The sequence below is a fragment of the Antennarius striatus genome, chromosome 1 (genome assembly GCF_040054535.1).
Source record: "Antennarius striatus isolate MH-2024 chromosome 1, ASM4005453v1, whole genome shotgun sequence".
NCBI classification, from domain to species: Eukaryota; Metazoa; Chordata; class Actinopteri; order Lophiiformes; family Antennariidae; genus Antennarius; species Antennarius striatus.
Window position 1 is genome coordinate 12,726,707 of NC_090776.1, and position 27,535 is coordinate 12,754,241.

General features: G+C 45.5%; 1 protein-coding gene across 5 annotated transcripts in view; it reads left to right on the forward strand.

The window, feature by feature from the left end:
- Positions 1 to 6,027: 6,027 nt before the first annotated feature.
- cbfa2t3 (CBFA2/RUNX1 partner transcriptional co-repressor 3) overlaps positions 6,028 to 27,535 on the forward strand; it is a 36,100-nt gene continuing 14,592 nt past the window's right edge. The window contains exons 1-2 of one of the 5 annotated variants that reach the window (XM_068336576.1): positions 6,028 to 6,849; positions 25,971 to 26,126. In XM_068336576.1, coding sequence (XP_068192677.1) covers positions 6,645 to 6,849; positions 25,971 to 26,126 — 361 coding nt within the window. In that variant the 5' untranslated portion in view covers positions 6,028 to 6,644. Of the gene's footprint in view, positions 6,850 to 12,009; positions 13,212 to 25,970; positions 26,127 to 27,535 lie in introns of those variants that run through there. The other 4 variants (XM_068336654.1, XM_068336420.1, XM_068336493.1 and 1 more) reach the window with 4 other exon arrangements.

Consider the following 27,535-nt stretch of genomic DNA (forward strand, 5'->3'; position numbering starts at 1 on the left):
GTCTTTTTCCAGAATGACTGTTTAGAATGGTTGTGTTCATTCAGGTGGATGTCAACTGTTGTGGTTCCCCCAGAGAGCGCTGGAACTTGGGCTATTATACTATTATTTGCAGTGAATAAAGGTGAGTGTCTCTTCATTTGAAAATGACCTTTACCGGAGGCCTCCTCTCATGAAATATACATGACCTCGAACACAATATGTCAGACAAGTAGACTCGGCTAATTAGCTGCAAGGTGAATTCTGAAACCCTCATGCTCGCTCCCTCCATCCCGAAACTTCACCTATGCAAGTAATTTATTCTCATATTTAGCTCCGTTGGAGCTAACACCTCTCCGATTCGCACATTTTTGCACAACCTCGCAATCGTGTTTGCGTTTGCGTGAGTTAACGGGTGGGAGATGGTGCCGTCTCCCGCGTCTCCGGTTGCCCCCTCGCTGAGCTGTCATCACTCCCTGGCATCGGCTACGCGGCACAGCTGCAGGGGAACCACTCTATGGGGAACCTTCGTTTCCATCTGTCTCCAATTCACAGTCGTACCTATTTAGAGCTGCTCAGCGCCTGTGCATGCCACGAGCAGCAAGAGAGAAGGGTGAGGCTGGTTTCAGACGGGCCAAGAGGTGTCCATCTACCAAGCCCATGCTTGAGTTTATTCAGCGTGATCCGTTATATTCACAGAGGCGTAATAAAGCTGTCATTTGGGAATTTGTCTCATTGATAGTTTGACCTCTGTGTAACATATTGCATTTTTATTGCATTTATGATGTGATCAGTGTGTCATTAGATTTTAATGTGAGAAGGGTACAAAAGATGAAAAATGAACTGATGATGGAAAAACAAGCCAAATGCATGCATCCATTTTTTACTGCAGTCGAGCAACCAAGAATTCAGTTTATTTATGATAAAATCCCAACAGAAGTTCTACCAATTGACTTTATGAGAAGAGAAGGTCTGGACTGTGTCCAGCAATCCCCCACGAGCAACAACATGGAGACAGTGGACAGGAAAAACTGACTTTTAACAGGGAGAATCCTGGAGCAGGTCTGAGGCTGGAGGTGGGCGGAGCCTCAGGGGCCACTAGTTAATTCATTAGGATAACAGGAGCTCCCAACATGAAGCAGGTATTCATTAGGTAATGTTGTGAATGTTGGGGAAAAAAGAAATGCATAAAGAACAAACAACAAAAAAGAATATGATGTGGGGGAGAGAGAGAGGGGCAGAAAATGGGATGGCTGGAGAGAGAGAGAGAGAGATGGATTAAAGATAAAGATATGTGCAACCACAATAACAATCACAGCTACTATCATAGAATCATCACAGTTTCTACCATTTATAATAACAATCACCATGACAACTCTAATAATAATAATGATGATGACAATGATAATGATGCTGTTAATTATAGCTATAATAGTGACGATAATGGGAATAGTGTGTAAAATGATCTTAAACACACTTTCAGTTAAACTGAGATCTTATCTTATTAAGTGTATAAACTTTTTGTTTTTTACCTTTACAGAGAAAAAAAAATACTTTTAAACCAGCAGATATTCATAATGTCTTTCAGGACAATCTCACCGGTTACCCTCTCAGTCCTTTTTCAGTTTAATATCACCCAGAGCGCACATCAGCCCCTTGCGTATGTGCTCCGGACCGTTTTGTGTGCTCTTGCGCACGTATGTACACACGGCGCGTTCACGAGAGCGCGCCTGCGTCTGTGGAAGTATGCGAACGGGTTTAATTTAGCAGGTGTGCTTTGACAGTTCTTGAATGAGTGCCAAGTCTGCTGTAGGAAGGATAAGAGAGGGAAGGCGCTCAGTGTGCATCTGTGTGGAGACTGTGACAGATGGGGACGGTTTAACTTATAGAGTTCTGTTAAGATCTAGAGGTTTTTCTGACGCTGCCTCTGGCAGCAGGTGTGTGTTCTGAAAGCACCACAGAAGAAGAAGGTGAAGGGGACTCCGCTAACTAATTCGTTCGGTGGTGTCTCTTCTGATAAAGGGAGGTTGGCGGTTTATTTTATTTTTATTTATGTGTGTTTTAGTTACTTTATGAGAGTTACACCTTATCCTGGGGTTTCATTCATCCTGGTTCATTGTAGGCAAGCTGTGAATTTTTATTGTGGTTTTAAGGGATTAAATTTCCAAATTATCACAAAAACTGTCAGAATGTGAAAAATACCACTTTGCACCATCCACATAGATAAATAATGAGGTGTTTTGGTTTCATGTATACAGAATAAAGAACAAAAATGTATTTTTCAATATATCCTTGTTCAATTAAACACATAAACGTGTGTTTGGGTTTAATCTAAAAAATACAAGAGGTGGATTACAGGTAAGAGGTTGACTTTTTTTAGGTTTCTGAGGTGAGTGGTAATTATTTCAGGAGGCGCTGTTTGCTTCACGTGTCAAATTTTGTTTTTTGTCATGTCTTCCTTGTTCATTTAAAAATTAAACATATTGATTTTAAATAACATGCACAAAACAGTCACTTCAAAAACTTTGAATATGTTGGCTAAATATGTCTGTGGCGTCCAGTCGTCGTGGCTTCTGAAGGCCGTTCAGTTTCCCACGCTTTGATCGAGACATAGGATGTGAAAAGTTCCATCTTGCCTCACATCGGGCTAAAAGTATTATTTTTATGTTCACGCTCATTTTCTCCAACATTAGGAAATTCTGCTGGCATTGACAAAGAAACAATTAATAACCTGGCTTGAAAACAAAAATGCCAGATTTTGATGCATTTCCTGTGGATTTCTGATACACCAACAAAGTTGCACATTATTTTGCTTCCCCTCCTGCATGCTGATTATAGTTTTAAAGGGGTAATGAAGTCCTGGTGTGTCCTCATGCTGGGTTTGTATTAAGCGAGGGTTGTCTGTGTGTCGCTGATAGAGGGATCTCTTTGACACGGCTGCTCTGGCTCGCCACATCTGGGAGCCGGCGGCGGCAGCCGCTGGAGGGAGATAAGGCCATCCGTTCGCCTGTAACACACGGTTTGTCCCCTTCTGCCCTGTTCTCCTCTCCTACCCTGGTCCTCTCTCCACCCATCTGCTGTCCCGCCATCCCCCCCTGACCTTATCTTAGGGGGGTAGAAGGCACCACTAGGTTGCTGCTGTGATAGCACCTGCTATAACTAGTGCTGGCCTCTGGTGATTATGGGTAATCATTATCTCTGGCTCCCCAAAAAACTCATTTTATACTTTCCAACAACTGAGGTGAGGAGGGGGCAAAAGGGCTTCTAACAGGTAACAGGATAAAATGGAAGTGGGTGAGTGTCTGTTGGGGTGTTTAAAACATCTCATCTCTGTTCTCTGTGGCATTCATTGATTTATTGATTATAAATTAGGATGGTTATTTAACTGCTGATCTGTTTCCAGCTTATTACTGTATTATTTTATGTCATTAATGGAGGAATTACATCATCATCACAAACTAATCCCATAAACTTTAGTGTGGATTAAAAACTGATTAGGTTAAACATTGCTAACAGTTCTTCAGCTTGATGGTGAGGAAGTTATAAGTGGTCGTAACAAATCTCTACCAATATTTTGGGAAGACAAAATTGTCCAGAAGATTTAAGTTATTCGCATTATCTTTGAGGTCATAATTGAGGTCCTAATAGATCTCACCAATATGACCTAGCCATGGTTTTATCTATTAGACAGGGCACATGTGGTAGCATTTGATTAGCTAAAAAGGCGGGAAATACAAAGGTTTGCGTCACATGAAAATGTGATATCTGAAATATCACCTGCCAGTCACAGATGAGGCGAGAGCTGATCGGCGTGCTGACAACGGTGAGCGAATAGCAACCCTAACAGCTGCTATCAGGGCTGTCAAGCGCTCACCTCAAATGTGTGGAAAACTTACTTTTTCTCTGTTAATAAAGTTGTTTCATCCGAAACACTTCACGCAAAAAGAGAAAGGGCATCGAGAGCTTGGAGTTAAAATGAAAACCTGAGGGCGACATTGCCAGCTTTAGTTTAGCCAGTATGCTAATTCTTTGCTTGAATGCAGGTTGATAGCAGAGGTGAACATTAAATCAGTGGATTTAATGTAACATGATTTGAATTGAAAATCCCATAAAGATGTTAGAAAATTAATTCATATGCAGAATACATGGTGGCGGGTTCAGGAAGTGCCGCAATCGTTCGATATGACCCTGCATTTTTGCGCCTTCTGCTACCATTTCCTTCCCCTTCCTATAATTGTTTCATCAGCAGAGAACAGAGGAGACAAATGGATCTCAGTTAACAAGAGGAGGACTCTTAATTGTCAGCTTTCACTATCAGACATCTGCAAATTCCTCATCTGCCCCGTCACCTGCAGAACACTTCACATCCCGCCACATGTTTTTCATTTTCATTTCGCTAACTGATGTAACGACAGGACATGTCCGGCTCACGCAAAAAATATGAGCACAACTAAATTTGTGCAAATCAGTTGCATAAATTCAGATCTTTAAAACTAAAGTTGATTTCATTGTTATAAAGATGTGTAAGCTATATAATCTGACATATCAATATTTATAAAAGAAAGCACCTGAAACCATGTGCAAGTTTCTCAATGTAAGTTTCTCTCACTTCCCCTTTGCTAATGGTCATATGTTTGTCGGTTTCAGGCACATCTGTGCGCTCACATCCCCTCTCACTTCTCTCATCAACACAAGTCTTGACCCGTGATGTTGTGCGAATGTGTATTTGTGTCAATGATCGTGTGTGAGGAAAATGGTTAAATACCGGCCACTGCATTAAGGGTTAATGAGTCCTGAGAGGGGGCAGAGGTCGAGGAGGTGACGGCTACAACGCCGCTCCGATTTCATCTCGGCACCCCGTTTCAGCTGTCCCAGTTTGTGAGGTTGGTTTTGTCGTCTTTGATCGTGGGCGAGGGACACAAGTGTTTCAACATGTGTCTTTTCCTGAGTGGGATCGGCCCTGAGTGCTTCTTCTCTATTTTTAAGGCGATCGCTCGGCTTCATCGACACATTTCAGACGCGATCTGAGTCCAGCAGGTCACTATTTATGAAGCATGTTGACCCAGTAACACAACACAAAAGCTGATTAGTTAACGTGTTATAAACATTCATAAACAAGCTGTAGTGTGTAAGCGACTGATGTTTGCACTAAAAAAGCTACATTTGAACTTGATTAGTATTAATATGTTAATTATTATTTTAATAACCTCAATTTTAACACTTCCCAAACTATTTATTTTTGATTTTTGTATTTTTATTTTTTGGTCAGCGTCCTAGTGAGTTAATTGAAATTTGCAGTTTTTGCTCTACAGTTTTTAATTTTCCAGCTCAAATATTGAGTCTTACAACTAAACAAATATTCACGCCGTATAAAACCTCATGTAGCTGCTTCCAACAAACAAGCTTCAAAAAGCTATCTGCCCAGCACAGAATGTCTGAGAACCAAACAGCTGGTGAAGAAAATCAATCATCTGACAGGCTGACAACACATATTTTCTCTGTAGCTGCACCAAACCACGACTTAAAGGCCAGGCAGCGCCAGACTTACTGGAGATGTGTCGGCCGACCGAGGAAAAGAAGTCGTACAATTATTAATCGGACTCGGAGCAATGAAAATGTGAAATCCTCCTCTGAACTCTTCTTCTGTGAACATGTTAGTGACGGAAAAGCTTGTTACTGTGATCTACAAAAAAAAAAAGACGCGTCACAGAAGAAAATACAAGAAATGCAAATCAACATGGAAGAAAAAGTTGGAGCACCCAGTTTGATGTTAGGATATACAAACGCGAGGTTTTTGGTTGTGCGACAGCAAAGGATTCTGGGAAACAGACTGGTAGGTGTAAACTGGCCACGTTAACAGCTGGTTCCTGATGGAGGAAGCCCAGACAGAGGCCCAGGTCCTGCAGCCTGCTGCTGACTACTGCTATCACCACTGCCAGCACCGCTGTAGAGCTGCAACACATACACACACACACACACACACACACACACACACACACACACACACACACACACAATATAGGAACACACACTTCTCTTTTGTGCAGCACAAGCAGTCAGGGCGGGAGGAGGGTTTAGATGAGAGCACAGCCCCTCAGCCACCAGACAGGCTGGCCTGCTACTGGTGTTCACACACTCTGATACACAAGCCCACACACAAACACACACACACACAAACACACACACACGCACACTGCTGAGAGTTAACGAAGGGAGATGAAGAGACCGAGATCAACGGAAAAGAAAGAGGAACGTGTACACAGGAGACATGCCAAGCAGGTCAGATAATAATTACACATGACCACCTGACGTCCTTCTAAAGTTTAACGCAGACGTGAAGCACAAGAGACGAACCGGAGGAATCCAGGAATGAGACGAGCAGTACAAGGATCTATGATGAGGAGATGAGAGGGAGAAGAAGAGGAAGCAGCCTTGGTTTCATTTTCTGTTAGGAGCTTCCTTGCTAGACGACCGTCTTCTGCGTGGCAGTTCAGTGGGTCATGGAGTGATCGATTCCACGTATCTACAAGTCCCCGCAAGAAAGCTCAAAGAAATTTTTTAATACCAATTGTTTTTACCTCACGGCTTGGAACTCTAGAGGAGACCCGGTGCCTCACCTACATCTGAAACCCTTCAGCTGGTGAACAAATTGGAGATCGATCTTCAACATGTCCGCCAAGGTCCACTTGGAGTGCCAGAAGAAGGCCAGCCTCAGAGCCGGAGCGTCCTCCGATCCCGCGTTTACGCCACGTATCCCGACGGTCACCCTGATCAGCCACAGAGAGCTGCGGGACAAACACGGCGCCCTCAGGCCGCCGCCCGGAGCCCTGGATCCGAACCTGTACACCGGCAGCCGCTACAGATACAGTGAAGGTAGGAGCTCGTTTTCCTTTAAACGACCTGCTTCAAGAAATCTTTTAGCAGCGCTTGAGCGGTGAGTGATGGAGAGTCCCACGGCTGTCAGGACTCCTCATTAAGTTTGAGTGATTGATGGATAATCAGTTTGTGTTGACTTAGTGCTGCATGCTATGAAAGCGATGTGAGGCTTCTCCGCTTTGCTGGCGGATCAGTTGATGTCTGAAGCTAGGGATTCAAGGTTAAAATGACTTCCAGCGTCGCAGTGGAAATTATTTTAACATGTAACATAATCTAAGGATCCCTTCCCAGTACGCTTGTGAATAAATATATATAAACTAAACTCATTTCAACCCAACTAAATCATGAATCAGGTTGAAATTGACCAATTTAACGAAACAGCATCCTGTTATTGTTGCATATTACGGTTTTCATGCAAGCTGTCAAGCGCAAATCATCAGTGTGAACAAGCCCGGTGGAGCACGTTCATCCCATAGAACAGGAAAGGAAAGGGGTAAGAAGGTTTCTGGGGGTCTTTCTCTGGGTTTCCAAATACACCTGTGGGGAACAGAACTTCATTCTTGAATTTTGCTGCTCAGTTTCGTTGGATTTTGCGAGAGTCGTGAGGATCGTGAGGCGAATCACAGAGGAGAACCTGCAGGCGGATGAGGGACACTTGAAAGTCTTACAAGGGAAAGAAAGAGAAGAATGTAATTGATTCTTAAAACACTGAAGTAGTGTCTTTATGTTAAAATGGAACCCTTCAGTAAAGGGGTTCAACGAGAGAGAAATGCATTAAGAATCCGACATTAAAGGCCCAATTTTATAGACTCTGGTATGTAGGAACTGTAAGCCAGAGCAAGGACTAATACCCAACGGAGTGAATTACCTGCAGCGGCTGCCGTCTCTTGGCAGTAATGAGCTTTGTGAAAGTCGCAGTGATAAGGCCTCTATAATTAGGCTTAGTCATAAGCACCCCCCTGTAATTCTGTGATAAAATCCAGGCAGAACTCAGAGGAACTGAGGAAATCAAAATGTGAACTGTAAACACAGCTTTTTGTCTTTCTAGTTCACCTGATGGAGCTATGAGTGCGGTCCAGCAATACGTTAACGCTGTATGGAGAAGGAGAACCAATGTGTGCGCCCGTGCACGTTTGCCTATATGCGTGTGTGTGTGTGTGTGTGTGTGTGTGTGTGTGTGTGTGTGTGTGTGTGTGTGTGTGTGTGTGTATGTGCAAGGTGTTGTGAGCTGCAGCATAGGCTTCCTGTGAGGGAGCAGATGTCGAAGAGCTCAGGCACAGCTGCGACGGGCGATAACTGCGGTGGCAAGAATATGTCGGCACGCTGGCTCTTCTCCCCGGGTCTTATCAGCCGCATGCAGCATACAGACACACACACACACACACACACACACACACACACACACACACACACACACACACACACACACACTTATATAGACACTAAGGAACTGCCACCCAGCGCTCGCACACCCTTCACAGCAGGCCCAGATAGACAGGAGGAAGGCAATAAGGGAGATGGAGAGAGGAAGAAAAGGAGCAAGGACTAAATCAAGGGACTTTAAAGGAGTGGGTGCAGTGAATCCCTAACAAAGCCACGGCTCGTGTGCGTAGTGTATCATAGACGTCAGGAATTTGGTGCCAATCAAAAAAAAAAGATGTAAAATAATCCTTTAAAAGGGACTTTAAGATGAGGTGTAAACACATGAACAAGCAGGATGTGTTTCATTTCTTGACTTTTTGTTTTTTTCCCCACCAAGTTCAAACCCCCACAGTTGTGTTCGGTGATGATCAGCTACAAACACACATTATCTGTAACCGCCTCAGCATCCATCCATGGAACGCTTGACGATCACATCACCTTATTTTTTCCACGGACACGAGCGGATATCGGTCGACGAGTTGGAAAAGATGGGCGCTGATGATGATGCAAGACGAGGAAGAAAAACTGAGTAAATAAGGAAGGAAAAATAAAGTGAGGGCACAAGTGGGAGGAGAGGTGTGTTCGAAAGAGAGCTGTGTGTGTGTGTGTGTGTGTGTGTGTGTGTGTGTGTGTGTGTGTGTGTGTGTGTGTGTGTGTGTGTGTGTGTGTGTGTGTGTGTACGTGTGTGTACGTGTGTGTACGTGTGTGTGTTACCCTCTCCATTTCCTCAGCAGCAGCTTTGTGGTTTCTATGAGGAACAGATGTTCAAAACTTGATACAGTGCCTCATCCACCTCTACCCACTATCTCCAGTGCCAGCACCACCAACTGTCTGCACACACAGACACACACACACTCTCTCACACACATACATATTGTCTCTTGGGAACAGTGGATATATATTTAATATATATATATAGCATATATAGCAGGTGCTTTTTTATGGGCATGTATTCACTTGCATGCTTAGGATTCCTTTTCCTCTTTCCCTCCGAGCTCAGGCTGCGTATCCTGGTCTTGACTCAATACTGGAGACAATCAGGTATTACTTTCTCCTGTGTCGGTTGTGTTGCTCAGATGTGACCCCGCTTTGAGGGATCTGTAAAGGAAATACACATGTGCCTATTTATTTAGAAAGCTTTTTTTTTTTTTTGCATGACTTAAAAAAATAAAACTTGGATTTTAGTTATTGCGTTTTGCTGTTGTGTTGTCACTTGAGTTGAAGTATATGCTCATTTTTTTCTCATGGATTAAATTTGGAGTTCACATAGTTCACACATGATTCAAACAAACAACATTCCGCTGCTCAAATTGCAAACAAAATGTCACCGGGTTGACAAGTTCAATTTGTAAGAACAGAATTCCAGCGTGAGTGAGGGTCAATGGTCTGTCACGCTGCGCTGCGTTACAGCCAGCCTTCTTGTCCTCTTTCACAAAATTACAGCACAACTTGAGAAGATGCTAACATCCAAAGAGAAAGAAGAACATCCTCTCAGAAATGCATCGCTCCAATCGCAAATCCCCACATTCAGGGAGGAGTCATGTGACTCAAAGGGAATTTATTATCGCAATAGAAATCCCTGTAACGCTTCTGGAATGGAGATACAAAAATGTGCTCTTTTTGGGATAAAGTGTCGTCTGCGATCATGCCTTAAATGGCGACCGATGTGAGAAAGGAGGTCTGGTGAAGGTGCAGGAGAGAGGAGAGGATAGCAGACGAGAGAGGAGTGTGGGAACACAATGGTCCTAGCCTTCCTTTCAGTCGGCTTAGGGCCTTATCTGCGGCTGCCACCATAGGAAAGGATTTACAATGTGTGATTGTAGGAAATGCTGCAAACTAAACTTCTCTCTTCTTCTCAGGCTGTTACTCTGACACACACAGAAATAGTCATTTCCATACAGACACAATAACTAAAGCCGGCTCTTGCATCTGAGTGCACGGCCAACTAGGAGGGGTCCGAATCCTGGAGCGGTGGAGGGAGTGGGAGAGATAGAGGAGAGAAGGAACAGACAAAGCTGTTTTCATCATTAATGCCATCAAAGAGATGAACGCTGCTGGTTTTATGGCTCGGGGGGAGTCCATCGAGGCTGGTTCCCAGAGAGTGTGTCTATTTCATTGTGTAGTTTATCAGAGGGGCCACATGGAGTGTCGGAGCTAACCCAGTGACCGCTCAACAAAAGGCCAAATTAAGAGGAGTGAGAGGCTGTCGGACGCGGAGGCTGACAGGTTGACTGACGCTGTTCCGGAGGAGAATAGCATCCTGTCAATCTTGGAGCTGACACCTTGACAGGACTCCTTTCTTTGGATGCAACCCCCATTACCAACCTTTCTGTCACTCAAGGCCACACACAAACAAGAACACACACATACACACACACACACCTTCCTTATTCTGCATTCTGCACAGGAAACAAATAAGACATCTATGGTAACATATTAAAGATGCACACAAACATAGAGGCACCTCAGGCCATACCTCTGAAGGAGAAGCATACATTGTGGGTTCGGTGAACGCTGCATCCATCTCCCTGACAACTGTACATGCATCCTGGTACGCTACGACACACACACACACACACACTGCTTCTAATGGTTTCTATGGATGAAGTGCTGCTGGGTTGGAGTGGATGTATGTGATCGGTTAATGATGTCAAGTTTTGAACATGAAGTTCTTTCATCTCATCGATCCACGCACAAGAGACCAGATATATCTCACTTGTGCGTTTTTTCTCCATGTATTCAACTCTTCTTAAAAGTCGTCCGTGCTCCACGTGGAGGTGGCGTTGGAGGCCGGTGAGACCAGAGTTATAGCCGAGCAGCTGTCGGTGTGTACTTTACAAGCTGGTTGTGTTTGTTCTGTAGGAAACGGGAAGGGTCAGCAGTGTGTCAGCTTTGTCTTCTGTTCTGTCGCCACGGCTGTGAACGTACGTACGAGTCTGGGCGGGCGTGTGCGTCCGCCAGAGGGAGAGAGAGGCCGAGTGGGTGAGGCAAAAGGTGGGTGACAGGTGGAGAATTCTCACCAGGTGTCGTACCTACCTGCCTCCCTCGCCTCGCTGTTTCTAGATGTGTGTGTGCGTCCATCGAGTGTCAGGGTACCTTCATTTCATGACGACACACACAAATCCAAGACGTATTTCAAAGTTCAAATCCTGCTAAAGAGACAGACAGACAGACAGACAGACAGACAGACAGACAGACAGACAGACAGACAGACAGACAGATAGATTCTTTATATTCTGTTTTTCTGCAGTCGTGGCCCTGACACGAGGAAACAGCGGCCTCCACTGGCAGACAGTGGAACAGCAAAACAAACATTTCAGCTGTTATTCTTTGGGGTTGGGGTGGGGGTGGGGGGGTGAATAAGTGAAGTAATACCCCAATAAAATTTGTTTGAAAGCCATTCGTGCACACATGGCCTATATCATCTACATTATCAGCTACCGTAATTTTAACAAAGTGTAACCGATCATCACTTATTCAGGCACAGGTAAAACAGATAAAACAGGGCCAAGTGTTTCCTCTTTTCATCATTTCTTTACTCCTCCATTTGGATCGCCTTCAATTCAGAAAGGATACCTGTACAGAAGCTGCCAAATCCTGCTTCTAGTGGTACCCGAGAGAGAGAGAGAGAGAGAGAGAGAGAGAGAGAGAGAGAGAGAGAGAGAGAGGGAGAGAGAGAGGGAGAGGGAGAGGAGCTCCAGATGGTGTTTAAACGCAGACAGAAGGCTACAGACATACAGACAGGACATAGAGAGAGGAGGAGGAGGAGAGAGCCGCGGTGACTGCGCGCTGTGGGCCCGTTTGCTCCACTCATCAGTGAAGACAACAACAGAAAATAATTTTTAAAAAAAACAAAACAACAAGTCCGTTTGACGGAGATTGTTCCCTAAAAGATGTTCTCAGCTGCCTGCGATCCTCTCCAGGAGATGTGTTGGTGAGCCGGTTCTGGATGAAGGCAGGTCCGCGGAGGGTCGGCGCGTCGGAGGAGGACCATCCGGAGAAACGTGGTGCGCAGCGGACTGTGAACAAACTGTGATTTCACGAGGGAAAAACACGAACGAAATTCATGTCCACGGCGGATGCGCGTGGATTCGCTCCTCACACCAAGGACTGTGAAGTCAACAAGATGCTTTTTTAAGTTGTGACTGGAGGAATAACAGACGCACCCTGCAGACAAGACGAGTTCGTTTGCTTATTTTTTTTTTTTTTAACACGGGAGACGCAAGGATCCGTGGAACGAACAGCGACACAATCATTACCTGTGAATAGTTTTTTTTTAAAAAAAATTTATGTTTTAAACACACCAGAAAGGACTGCCATTCGATTTCTTTTAATTTTATTTTTTTTTGTTAAAGTTGGAAGTGCGTGTCTTTCTTCTGTTTTTTAATTTCTTCTGTCTGTGATGGTTAAGATGAGAAAGAGAGGATTTAAAAGACTGGGACAAGTTGTGATTTTTTAACATCTCTGTCAACACAAGTAGCTGTTTGCTTTAAAACACACACACACACACACACACACACACACACACACACACACACACACACACACACACACACACGCACGCAGAAAGAGAAAGACTACAAAAACCAAAGACATCTTAAGGATCCAACAGCTTCGTTTTTCTTTCAAGACGAGAAATACCTCATAATTTATTTAAATAAAACCCTCCTGGAAAGTCAAGACACTTTTTTGAACCCCTAAAGGAAAGTTGAACCATTTCTTTTGTTGGACTGTGGCGTTTGCCTCTCTTTCCTCTAAACATTTTTTTTAAAACTTAAGAGGAATAATACCTGAATATTTCCCTGCACTATTTCCAGAGACAGGCTTTACCCTTTTTTTTATCCAAATAATGAGGAGGGAGACGATATAACCCAGTTTTAGTAACTACTGGATTATCACCGCTACAATTACCTCAACTTGACCTCGACCTTCACAAAGTAAGTAGTCCACAACCTTCAGACTCAACTGCATTGAAGCCATAATGGAAAGCATCTCATTTGTTCTTGGTGTGACTTGTTTTAAAGGTTTATAAGACCTTCATGAGTGTATGCTCACCCTTTTTATGTATGTTTCCTTTTCTAAAAATGGATGAAATTCATCCTATAGAATAAAAAAAATATATCTCAGAAACCGTCAGGATATTGAATTTACAAAAGATGATTTCTTATTAAATTCAAGCACAGAAAATTTGAATATCATGATCGTTATCTTTGTGATTATTCTTATTAATATGCACTCATCTCTTTATTTGGGCTGTTGTTGCTACTGTCTAGTGTTGTGCTGAGTGCGGTGAGAGAACTGAAGTGGGGAGGGAGACAGAGAGAGGGAGAGAACACCCCCCCATACACACACACACACACACACACACACACACACACACACACACACACACACACACACACACACACACACATCAAAGTGATGCTGAGACAAAGTGGTGACACAAAATGTTTGGTCTGGGTGAAATCGGCGTCCACCCGGATCAGATGGAGGTGCTTGGTGACCCCGAAACGGGACCCACGATTGCCTCGGAATCGACTTCTGTCTGTTGTTGATGATGCCTCAAGAAATCAGAGACTTGAAGTGTTTAGCAGGAATCCTGTGGCAGCCAGATGATATAAACACCAAGAAGCGAGCAGAAAAAAAACAAAAAAACCAACAAGTTGCGGTGGAAATTTTTAGCAGCCGTTGCGACTGTGGGGACACTCCCTGAGAAGAAGTCCAACCGGAGGCTTCCACTCCCACTCACACTACACCCTCCTGCCTCTGAGCTCCACAGTAAAACACTCAGGCCCCTTTTCTTTGCAGGGACACGGCCCCGGCGTAATTGGCCCTGGTAAATATCATCTGAATAATTGAACAGCTGATAATTGTCTCCAACAATGGATGGGAGGTTGCATAGGTGAAACCGCAGTGCAGACACCCTGCCCCACCACATCGCCCGGCCGGCGGCCTGTCATGAAATAGCTCTCCTTTAAAGGGAGCTCATTCATCATGACCCCCAGACTGCCGCGTTACAGGTGTATGGGATGGGGTGGTTTCACGTAAGGAAGCACACTGCTCTGTAGGAAGAAAGCAGAAGCGTAGAAGCCAGCAGACGGTCAACTCTGATACTGGTATTCAATGGGAAAATACAAGAAATCGTCCTTTACTTCCCCTTACTCCTCTTCTCTTTACTCACAGCTGCCATTTCAGCCACAGAAATAATCTTGTTTTACCAACAAAGCCTCAAAGATGCATTCATTTTTGTACTTTTTGCTCATGTCAGATTATTTGTGATTTAAAACCAGGGTTTTAACATCAGAAATTCAGTCATTTTTCACCTGATGCCAATAAGAACAATCTTGGGCTCTGCGGAGCATCCTGGGTTCGAGTCTCGGTTGCCACCGTGGGCGGTTAGGCCTGCAGGACGTGAGCAGGTACAACAAACCAGAAGCAGATATACTTCTGAATTTGCCGCCGAATGGGGTCCGTCATCCGTCCGTCATCTGTCGTCCGCAGGAACCTCCAGGGTGTTTAGAGATTGCTCGGACATTGATGCACAAAGAGCAATAACCCAGCACACATGACTGTTGGTCATGGAAGAGGACGCTGGACTGAGGGAAGGGAGCTCCCCGGTGCTGCTAAACCTGCAAAGACCACATTAAAAAATGTGCGCTGGAGCTAGCAGACCACACCCTCTAATGACAGAGAGCATTTAAACGTGGTAGATGTCAACCGACGCCGCTTTTTCCACCAGACTGGGTTCCACTCTTACAGAAGAGGTCATCAATAGAGCAATCAGGCTTCACCAGGACATCATCAGCTCACCAGCGTCAGGACTGACCGAGCCAAGGAAGCTATCGGTCAGTTAGAAAGGAAATGCAAATGTTCATGGCAAAATGGGAGAATCATCAGATCTGACAGAAGACAAGATGAACGCAGATAGAAATGACCTCAAACAGATAGTTCAGAGCGAGACGGATGATTCCTCATGTTGAGTTCAAGCAGGAACAGATTGACTTTTTGGAAGGAGCGTTGTCATTGATGTGACTTGTGAGATTTCAGAGGTTTTGTGCTTCCATCTCAAGTCATTGTCAGGAATAAAGTAGCCTAAAAGAACACTTTATGGAGGTTTCCTTTGATGGAGTCGTGGTTTTTTTGTAAAAACAATTCATTTGCGAGACAAATTTAGAGACAAATGTTTGCAGTTTGCAAAAAGTGTTGGCAGTTTATATCTAACCAGACCTCAGCAGGGAAGGAGAGGGTGTGTGTTTGAGTGTTTGTGTGTGTGTGTGTGTGTGTGTGTGTGTGTGTGTGTGTGTGTGTGTGTGTGTGTGTGTGTGTGTGTGTGTGTGTGTGTGTGTGTGTGTGTGTGTGTGTGTGTGTGTGTGTGTGTGTGTGTGTGTGTGACTAACTGGACCTCTCACCATTTTAATTGACGACCCTTCCCGTGGTACCGGTGGTATGTTTACATGTTTACTGTACGAGTGTGTGGGCTTATTGAGCATGCTTTGTGTGTGTGTGTGTGTATGTGTGTGTGTGTGTGTGTGTGTGTGGTGATTATTGTCATCTAAATGCGGGCGGTGCAGGTGAAACTGGATGTCTACTAATTAATGAGCGGAGCAGATGGCCTCTGGTGGGCGGGAGCCGCGAGCACACAGCGAGGCCGGTCAGGTGGTCAGCATAACACAGACACCTGGCCCACAAACAAGTGTGTGTGTGTGTGTGTATGTGTGTGTGTGTGTGTGTGTGTGCTGTTGTGCGTGAGCATTGGGGGGCTTCCTGAAAGTCATGCATGCTGAGTTTTCTAGGTGATGTGACAAACGCAGCATCCACTGCAAGATCTGAAATCTTCTCTGTCCAGACTTGTTTCAGTTGTAATCACAAGTTCTTATCGTTGCTGCTGTGAACGTGAAGCAACAAAAACAAAAAACGACCTAAACTAAACTGAACTGGAATGTTTTATAAAGACACGTTATTTGACTTTTTAAAGTGCTTTGGGGTTTTCTATGTTTAGGAGGATAAATGAATGTGTTTTTTTCTGGTGTGGATGCCCAGAGCAGAAACATATTGTACTTATAGCACAGAGAGCTCAGTGTGTGACTTTGTGTGTTTGTGTTACTATGGAGCAAGTAAACCTCTTCAGGATTGATGAAGTGGCTCATTCTGCTTGATATCTATGGTCTCACCTCTCTTTATTCTAATGCACAGTGGGAAAAGACCTGCGTGGGTCGAGGGTACCTTCTGGGCTGTCCACCATACTGTGTCCAGGAGGCTTTGTGCATGTGTGTGTGTGTGTGTGTGTTTGTTTGTGTGTGTTGGTCTGCCTGCCCTGGTCTGTTCCACATGTGTTTGACATTAGTGTGACAAGGCTGCCTGGCCTCTCAGGGGAGATGGGGAATGTCAGAGACCAGAGTGGAGAAGAGAACAGCTTCCCAACATCTGACGGAATGAGAAACACACTGCTGAATGGCTGGCCTGCTGACACCACAGCGTGGGAGCCAAACAGAGGGTGGAGGCCAAGCAAAACCCCAGATGTGTGTGTGTGTGTGTGTGTGTGTGTGTGTGTGTGTGTGTGTGTGTGTGTGTGTGTGTGTGTGTGTGTGTGTGTGTGTGTGTGTGTGTGTGTGTGTGTGTGTGTGTGTGTGTGTGTGAAATATCACTCTTTCACTCATTTGTTTCCCTACATTCGCAGTCCTGCACACACCGCACAGGCATTTTGTATTTATAAGGTTTATTATAAGGTTTTCTGGGTTTCCATGCATGCAGAAGCAGGTGAAACGTTTCATATCTAAGGCGTTTACGGATGTGCATTTCAGGGAATCCTTTGTTTCATGTTCCTGAAATTACTTTAGAACTCCAAAATTGCATCCTTTCTTATGCATTTCAAAAGGAAGGGAACGCTCCATCATGAATGTGGCTGAATATCTGGCACTTCCTCCTCCTCCCTCTCTTGTCTATTTCACCTCCTGCCGTCCTTCCTCACTTTTTACTTCCTCAGATTCCCGCTGACCTGCAGTCCCCTTTTGACCCCTTTCTCTTCCTCGTCCCATTCTCCTCGCGGCAACTTCTCCTCCCACCTCCTCCTCTTCATGGTAGGAAGTGTGTTCAGATGAGAGTCAGACACAGGAAACAGCTGGTGTAATCTACAGGGGTCCTGAGCTCGGTTTTAATCAAGCCCAACGGACGGGCCAACAGAGAAAATGGGAAGTTCATATTGCTACCGCTACCTGGTATCAGCAATCCCTCCCTTTCCTCTCGTCCCACGCCGAGGCCTTTTACGACAAGGGGGGAGGGGGGCAAACAAGCGCACACAGAATACAAACTGAAGTTGTTAATGCCTCTCCTCCGAACCGGTCATCTGTAGATGTCTGAGGAAGTCCTGCAACAGAGGAACATGCATGCAGAGATTGGAAAGGAAGGCACGTCGCTCACTTCTATTCTGTCTCTCTCTCTCTTTCTCCATGTACAGTATTTGTGAAATTAAAAAAAAAAAAAAAAGCTGTTATCTTCTGGAAACAGATCCTGTGCCACACAGATGGTTCCGTCTCTCTTCAAATGGGAGGCTGAGCCATTGAGGGCCGTTGTTCAGTCGTACAGACCTTAATCTTGGCTCCAGCCTTCCTTCCTCTCTCTCTCTGTCTCTCTCTCTGTGTCAGACACAAACACACGCAACTCTGCCAAATTAGATAAAAAGCATTACCTGTTGTAAAAGACATATTGTAACCAGGACATTTTAATTTCTTAGGTGATGTTTGATGCTTCAGAGAGGAGGAGCGAGGTGGTTAAAGTCATGGTCGGTTGTGTTGTAGTAGTTTATTCTCTCGGCCTCAAAGCGAGATCGTGTTCTAACCTCTATGAGGCTTTCAGGTACATCAGGAGATGTTACAATCTTTTTACTTTAACCTCAGTTTTTGTGATTTCTTCAACTTCCAACCTCTAACGTCTCACAAAGAGGCCGTGAGGTCATCAAAGCGGCGCCTTTCGTTGTCCACTTACTTTGACTTAATTCGCCACTTAGCGCGAGCGATCCGGGTGTCACTGACACCACGGTCACCCCCGCTCGATGCAGGTTTGTGACAGCGTCCCATAGTCTCCTGGTGTCCCTGAAGGATTGCTGGTGTTTATTTCAGCGGCCTCCAGCCTGAGATGACTGTGGGCTAAATGGAGATACCGTCAAAGCTTCTCTCTAACCTGTCACATGAATGCACCCCCACTCCTCCCAGTTACATTCTGTTTATGTGCATGTGTGAAACCTATGGGGGGGGGGGGGGTCCTGCAGGATAATATGCAACACCCTACCCCTGCATGTCTCATGTCAGGAGCTATTGTTGCTGCGCCGGTGTGATGAACGGAGAGACATGCGAGAGCTCGCCGGCTGTGGTGTGTGTGTGTGTTGGGGGGGGGCGGATGGAACTGCAGATAGTTTTGTCAGCGCTGACAGCTCCAAAGTGACGTTTAAACGTTTAAACGCCGAATGAAATGAAACACACGACATGGAGCAGGAGAATGACTAATCTGCTGTTTGTTTTCCTATCTTTGCACTAAGTGACAGCTCGGCGGTGGGGATTTTACCGGCGCACAAATCACCAGAGCGAGAGACATCGGGGACAAAAACAGGCAAACCGAAACACACGAGGATGTCAGGGTGTGAGAGGACGCGGATGCTGCAGTTGCTGCGGTGTGTGTGTTGCCAGGGTCAAATGGGAGTCTTTTGTGCTCCGTAAATCAGCAGGCGGCGGCGGTGACGTAAGAACAAACAGAGCTGCTCTCTGCTGCAGCTGGCTGGAAAGAGGGAGAAACGGGAGAGAGGAACACAGACGGGGAAAGAGAGAGCAGGACAGCAGCTGTCAGGCCTCCATCGCACACCTGTCACACAGGAAGTGAGAGTCGGCCGCCGTTTCCTGGATACACCTCCTCAAACAGCGCTTCTGGAGGAAATGGACGCAGGACATCTGCCGTGGGGGAGAGACGGTCAGGCAGACAGATGCATTAAAAAAGATCAATAGGTGCGGCCGTTTGAGACGCAAAGGAAATTCCTGATAACGTGAGGCGAACAAATAAAGTTCCCATGCCTGCGTCGCCTCTGTAGCATGTGTGTGTGTGTGTGTGTGTGTGTGTGTGTGGTGGTGGTCCAGTTAAGAGGATGTTTGTGTTATCGCAGACATGTCATGATGTGGAGACTCCGACCCAACTCTCCCACAAACGGGCCTGCACGCCATAAACGTAACGGCGAGACATTCTCACGCTTGCTCCGTTCACACACACCCCTCCCTCCCCCACCCAACTCCACGACCAATATTAACCAATCCAGATGTGTCCAGATGTAGCACAGATGTACCCATATCACGGCCCTGGTTTCCGCTCTCCTCACTGGCGTGCACGGCCGACAGGAAGTGACGTCACCCGTTGGGCTCCGGCGCCGCCGATGAGGCACTTTGAGCCGCCGGTTGTCGCTCCTTCTCCAAAGGGGCTGCTCTGTCGCGACTGTTGTTTTGTATTTTCTCGTCAAGCTGGGTCCTCAGGAGCCCCCACTTGCTCTATTCCCAGGCTGCCCTTCATGCCGCCTGAACACAATTAACAGAGTAATTAAGAACCTGATGAGCGAAGTGCTGATGGGTGAGGCTGCAGGTGTTTGGTCAGGCAGCTGATGAGGAAACGGAGGGTTGGATAAACTCGCTGCGTCGATATTGTTTGGTTTTCATGCTACGCTTTTGCAACCTGACCCCCCCCCCCAAAAAAAAAAAACATATCATGATGTGTTCAAGTCTCAAGTCTCAGGTTACTGTTACAGGTTCAGGCAGGACAGATTCTTGAAGCCACCTTAAAGTTTCTGCTCGAACCTCCTGACATCCATCAACAACATGCCGGGTTTTAAAATGCATTATGTCGTGTCTGAATGAGACCACGAGCGCATCTGATGGAAGGATGACGAAAGAGGGTCTGATCTGATCGACAAAAAAAGATCAGAACATCTAGATGAGAGAGAGACAGAGCAAGGGAGAGTGTGATAACCTCTTCGCAGAGCTGCATCTTCTTGTTTCCTCCTGCTTCTTCCCCATATGTCCCTCCTCTCTACCAATAGTACCCTCTCAGTCTCTCCCCCCCCCTCTCTCTCTGTGGCAGCTGTGCCGGTGATGGCTGTGTGCCCGTGGTGCAAGCCGGCTGTGGGGTCCCAGGTGGTCCACATGACAGTTATTGATGTTCAGGTGTTCAACTTCTCTCACACGGAGACCCTGGAACCCCCCCCCCCCCCAACACACACACACACACACACACACATGCATACACAGATACTCATGCATGCTCAGTATACACGCATGTCGTTGTGTCGTTGCATTATTCATCATAAACTCTGTATTTCTTTAGCACCTCTGAGGAAGTGTAGTCACTACAGGAACAAACACAACAGGCAATCTGTGCGCACGACTATTGGATCGCAACAACAGCAGTCAATGTGCAATAAAAACAGCTGCATAAAGCGAAGTCTGTTTTGTACATGATTCCTACGGCTGGGTATTGTGACTGTTTTCTGTGTGGTGGGATAGCCAGTATCGGAGCCGGTGCCCAGCGCAGCCCTAACACTCTCCAGATGTGTCTGGCTAGCCAGGGAGTTGTTCTTGGCACAGATGCCTCGGCCAAATGTCACAAATACTTTCCTTTATTTAGGAATGGCTAAGGGTTAGTGGCTGGAGAGAGAGAGAGAGAAAGAGAAGGCAGCGGGGATGGATGGATTGCATTGGGTCTGAAGGGGGAGTGTGCAAAAAGAGAATAGGTAGATGACAAGAGCGAAATAAATGATTAGCAGGGTAAAAGGACAGGAGGGAAGGAGGAGGAGGAGGAAGGAGAGAAGATATGGAGGGAGTGGTGAAGGAGCAAGGCAAAAACAGCTCCAGTCTAGCATCTGGATTTTATTAGCAGCCGTTGGGAAAATCTGAAAAGGAAGTTTTTTCTCTGCGAGCTGCAGTGATGTGCTGCACATAACCACTTCACCGCCGACGAGGGCAGCCAGACCCTCCCAACGGAAAACAGATGGTCGCTAGAACTTCAATACAATTACATCAATAACAGCTTTCACAGATATAAGCGCTGTATGACAGGATCCCTGCAGCTCCGAGAGACTGAAGTACAACTCCTCTACCCTCAGCACCTCTGGCTCTGGATGAATTGTCTTCAATCCATCCTCCCTCCCCACCTGACTTCAACTTATCTTTATTTACCTTGCCAGTTTATCCATTTTCCAGAAAATGCAACAGGCTTTTGACTTGGAAAAACCTTGCCGACTTTTCATTGATTTTCTCGCGGTAATTCGATCAAAGACAAGAGCGCCTTTTGTCATTGCTTATTAAGGAGAACCCCCCCTCCACCCCCAGTTTGTTTTTGTGTTCAGTGTGTTTGCTCAGCCGGCGCTGCATGTGTACTATCACAGGGATTCTCAAGTAACATAGAGGGAAATATGTGTTTGTTTCCGCAGCGTGAGCACATGCATCCTGCAAACTCACAAGCATGTGCGTATGCATCTAAGCATGTGTGTGTGTGTGTGTGTGTGTGTGTGTGTGTGTGTGTGTGTGTGTGTGTGTGTGTGTGTGTGTGTTTGTGTGTGTGTGTGGACGCAGTGTACAAGCCCATCTCCCACCGTGTCATTAGTGAAGACTTTGAAACCTCTGAACTAAATCAGCTCAAGATGAAGTCTGGGATTTGTCTTCAGGAGCAGATGCTAATACACATTCACACACACACACACACACACACACACACACACACACACACACACACACACACACACACACACACACACACACACACACACACACACACGTCTGACCGTCACACAAATATCCAAATCTAGAACCATCATTTTCAGAGATGGCACTGGGTCACAAGACGATGACATCCTTCTGTCTGCAGTCTTTATGGCGTCTGGGTGTGTCATCTGGAAGTGGAGGTGCTGTGCTCCTAATTCTTAGGTCCAGGCTAAGGGGTACAAGTCTTCACGTTGTCATCCGAAGGCCTCGCGGGGGGACCGGGGGCCAGGGGCTCAGGCTCTGTTTGTGTGGACTCCTTAGCGGCTTGATAGGGAACAGATGTGGAAAGGCAGGCAGCCGGGCAGCCAGCCAGAGCAGCTGGGAGAAATTAAAAACAACAGCATTCCTGGAGACTGGGGGAATTACAGAGGAGGTGGGGGGGGGGGTAAGAAGGGAGAGACAGAGGGAAAGTTTTAGAGCTATGTGGTCACTGACAAGAGTCTGTGAGCACCAGAGATTGAATAGTCAATGGGATTTAAAGGGACTGTTCTGCAGCGGTTAGCTACAGTGGTATTTCAAGTGAAACACACATGTGCACGCACACGCACACACATCCGATGTCCTCCTGATGTCTTCATATGTTGGTGTTTATTCCTGCATGATCATGAGTGTTTATTTAGGGCTTCAGTGGAAACATCCTGAAAATCATAACGGAGACACTGAAACAAGTTTAGTATAAAGCAAATAAAGTTGTGTGTGTGTGTGTGTGTGTGTGTGTGTGTGTGTGTGTGTGTGTGTGTGTGTGTGTGTGTGTGTGTGTGTGTGTGTGTGTGTGTGTGTGTGTGTAGTCCACAGTCTGTGATCTGTGTTCTTGGGTGCTTCTCAGTGAATTGTTTTTCATCTTGTTTCATCATGGCACAAGGGGAAAGCAGAAGACAGAACATTTTTAGAACTCAGACTGCAGACAGCTTCTTTGGTGAGCAATGTCTCAGCCCCAGTTACGTCAAACCTGAAGACATACAGCTGTTGAGAGTTAAAGAAACACAGACAGAGATGCAGACGGTGGCAGACGAGTGGGTAATTATTTTATTTTGTGTGGTTTGATTCTGATAGTTCTATCTAGATAAACGGCGAGGTATCTGTGTCCTGAGCGGATCTATAACAGGCTGTATTGATCACGTATCGGTTCAGAAAGAGAGAGAGAGATAGAAAGAGAACTCTGTTGAGGTGGTTTGTTGATCAGCAATAACCACAATGGGAAGGTAAAAGAAAGACCAAGCAGAATTTATTAATATATTGAAAATCCAGTCTCTTGTCCATGTAAGACCCCCACCACCCAATCAGTCAGATTAAACAGATGTCAATAATCCCACAACGGGGCAGAGATACCGACAAGTCAGTCCACTCCTCCCCTCCCCTCCCCTCCCCTCCCCTCCCCTCTCCTCTCCTCTCCTCTCCTCTCCTCTCCTCTCCTCTCCTCTCCTCTCCTCTCCTCTCCTCTCCTCTCCTCTCCTCTCCTCTCCTCTCCTCTCCTCTCCTCTCCTCTCCTCTCCTCTCCTCTCCTCTCCTCTCCTCTCCTCTCCTCTCCTCTCCTCTAATACATGATAGAATACACAGTATACAGTATGATGTAATAACATGTGTACATGTTGTATAGTACACACTGCTAAGAGTGACACACAAAATATAATCAAAGGGGAGGCGAAACAAGCCCCTCCCTGCAGGAAGCAGCCCACCGATGCAGCGTCGCAAATCACTTGTTTGTGTGTCGAGGATTCTTCAGAAGAAAATCTCTTTCTACCTGTCCTCTCCACAACTTGGCGTGTTTGTATTCAGAGGGGCAAACAGCAGCGTGTTCTTGAGGATCACTGTGTCAATGGCCCTCCTGCATCACACTCCAGAGCGGGGGCTCTTTAAATACTTATACCTGCTGCTGGATGCATCAACATGGGCTTTCAGAAATAGGCTAACAACACAGACAGAAGCTGACTGAGGAAACACACAGTTCACAGTTTTCTGAGATGGAAAATACATTATTATTAATGGTATTACCATTAACAGGGTTCAGGACAGTAATGGCCTTTGACTATTTTATTTTGGACTGGCAATGTAATAATGATAATAATACCAAGTTATTATTATCAATGTTTATATAATATGATATTACATTAGTAATAATATGAATTAGTAGTAGTAGTAGATGTATCATTAGTAAGAACAATAATAATACAAATCTAAATACTCATGTCTAATAATGATAATAATAACTTTTATTTTTATTTTTATTTTTTTTATTATATCTTAATGGTTTTTTTAAGTATTATTAGGGGCTAATTCAAAATACAGTATACAGTCGTAGCACTTGTGCATTAAATATGTGTTTGCTCAGAATAGTGAAAAGCTTCCGATGGCATTGGAACCTCAGAGGAATCCACATATTTATTCAAGATCAGGATTTATTTCATTTGCTGTGAGTTGAACGCATTAGAGAGCGACACAAAGTCAGAGAACTTGAATAAAGCCTTAGAATGCGACCTTGTCCAGAAACACTTGTACTCCCTGAGATGCCAGTGAGAAATAACACATCGTCAGAGAGAAAGGAGTTACTGAGAATCAATGAATTCCACAGAACATTTACAACACCATTTATATCGGCCACCCCCCCCCCCCATTTACTCTGCACAATAAAACCAACAATTACTAACTACATTTAACAACGGCATGTGCAGCGCTTCTGCACAAATGCGTGCATTTCTTTACGCCTGTATGTTTGTGTCATTGTTTGTAATTGCCTGGTGCACCTTTATTGTGCTCCCTGCCAGTTGCACACATGTACACGTTCTCTAAAACTATGTTCACACTGGCAGCAAAAGTCATCATCCAGCTCAGGTTTACATTGCAGACAGATCTGGTTCCAGCAGCTGCACCAATCCAGACAGACACAGAAATACATCCAACGCTCTCGATTCTGATAAAGTACATTGTGTTGTGTTGACTACCTTGACGCCATATGTATGGAAAGTAAGACAACAAAACCTTGTGCATATTTGTGTTTGTGGAACATCCTCCTGGTGTCGTGTTTTCACCTCACGTCGCCTGCTGACGTGAGATGAACACACGGATGCTGTTCCATCCATCGCCTTCGTGCCACCTTGCCTTGTTTGGTCCTGGCAGGATGTCTGGCAGAGGACAGAGAAGATCCTGGTAGCAACACGGAGCTCTGCTCAAAGCCGCTCGGCGGTGATGGACAGCAGCAGATCCAGCTGCACTTGTCACTGGCTGTCAAGTCGTCTGGGGGGGGGGGGGGGACGACGAGATGGGACAGGCGGGCAGGACTCAGTGTGTGCATGCGGATATATGTGTGTGTGTGTGTGCATGCCTGGGGGGGTTGGAAGTTTGCAATGCAGGGGCACTGATTGGGATGTCAGAGCTTCGTGGAGTGTGTGTGTGTGTGTGTGTGTGTGTGTGTGTGTGTGTGTGTGTGTGTGTGTGTGTGTGTGTGTGTGTGTGTGTGTGTGTGTGTGTGTGTGTGTGTGTGTGTGTGTGTGTGTGTGTGTATGTGTGTGTGTGTGTGTGTGTGTGTGGATAGAGAGAGAGAGAGAGAGAGAGAGAGAGATAGGGGGAGGGAGGAGGGGAGGGCTCAGTCAGCAGCAGCTGAGTGAGTGAGCAGGTGTTACTATATGTCTCCCAGGCCCACAAATCTCCAACCAGAGAGACACAATACAAGTTTGGATTCGTTTTCACTCCCTGCATTGATTTGTTTTGGTGCTTTTTTTTTTTTTTTCATTGGACATTTGGGTTAAGGAAACAATCAATGGTTCCCAGGTGAAAATGTCAGTGCTCTCCCTTTTAACCAGCTGTCTCCACTTTAAAATTTTTGGAGTTATTTTTCAGGTTGAACTTCTCCTTTTCTTTTCTTTTTTGATGACTGTGCGTTTGTCTCTTCCCGTTTCTCCTCTCCATTCATAGGTGGCAGACTGCAGAAGGTTGGAACAATGCCAGATTCACCTGCGGATGTGAAAACCCAGCCCAGGTCCACCCCACCCACCATGCCTCCTCCACCCCCAGCTGTTAGCCAAGCAACCAATCGCAGCGCTTCATTCACCCCCGCTACCAGTAAATCAAGTAAGGACAGTTTTAATTTAGTTTGTTTAGTATTCTAGGAATAAAGGCACCAGCAGGAATCTATATACCTATAATTTTATTAGCTAGTATCGAGGTAGATAACTCTTCTCTACTGCGCTGACATGCACAGGTCACTGGGTCAAATGTCTCTTTTGCATCTGGAATAAAACTTAACTAAACTGGGTCAAACGGCAGCCAAGAAGTTACAATGCATTTCATCCACTGAGACGGGAAACTGTGCTGTTTAATTTCAATCCGGAACTTTTTTTATTTCGTGTCAGTCGCTGCAAGGACAGACTGTCAAAAGCAAGAATACTTTTAAAAAGAGTGTTTAATTCGGTTAAAGAGTCACATTTCTGGTGACATAAAACGCTTATTATGACAGTTTTTCACTGCTTTAAGACCTTGAGGTGGAACAAATCACACATCTGTCTGCAAAATATGAGACAACTTGACACACCTCTGCAGCACCTGTGCAACGGATGGCGTGAACATTAGTATATGTTTGGTCAGAGGCACAATTATTCGAAACATGGGTTTAAGTCATTTGTGCGTCAGGTGTGTGTGTGTGTGTGTGTGTGTGTGTGTGTGTGTGTGTGTGTGTGTGTGTGTGTGTGTGTGTGTGTGTGTGTGTGTGTGTGTGTGTGCAAAAACCCCATCGTGTCTGTAGGTGCACAGAATGCCCATAGCAGTGTAAAGAGTGTCTTTAAGCGCATGTGCAAGTGTGTCTGTGTTGTTTACCAGCTGGTTGGGCGGCGGTGGCCTGGGGTGGCGGCGCAGTATGTAGACTACTTTCTTCCCTATATAGCAATGACAGACCATGTTATTTCACCTGTTGTGGCGGGCGGTCAGCGGTGTAGTTCTCTCCTTGCACCCTCTCTCTAAAACCGGAACACAAGTGCTGCCTGTCGGGATCACATGGGTCAGTCCATTTGTGCTCCAGCCTCCAACTGAGCAACAAGCGTGCCCGAGAGGAACCAGGGGAACGCAGTACGGACCGGCGAAGCTGTCTGTAGCCTTGTCAAATATAATTGATTTATTAGTGACTGTGATGTATTATTGTGTGCCATGCTAAAATCCTGCAAATATAGTCTGGTAAATAAATACTTCTGAAAAAAGTAGGACACATAAACAAAGAAGTTTGTATTTGACCAAAAAAAATCATTTTTTGAGCTGAGTGCATTTTGTGAAACAAAATATAGAAAGAGGGCAAAGGTCAAAAGAGTGCATGTGTATGTTTGTGTTTGTTTATGCCTTCATTGTGAAGAATATGTGAGTGATTATATATGTGTGTACGACTGACTATTCTGAAACATAAAGCTGCAAATCTACTCTCAGCTGGTGGACATGTGGACGGCCAGATTTAGCTACACACCTGCTATTGGAATAAAAGTAACACAGGCTTCGGG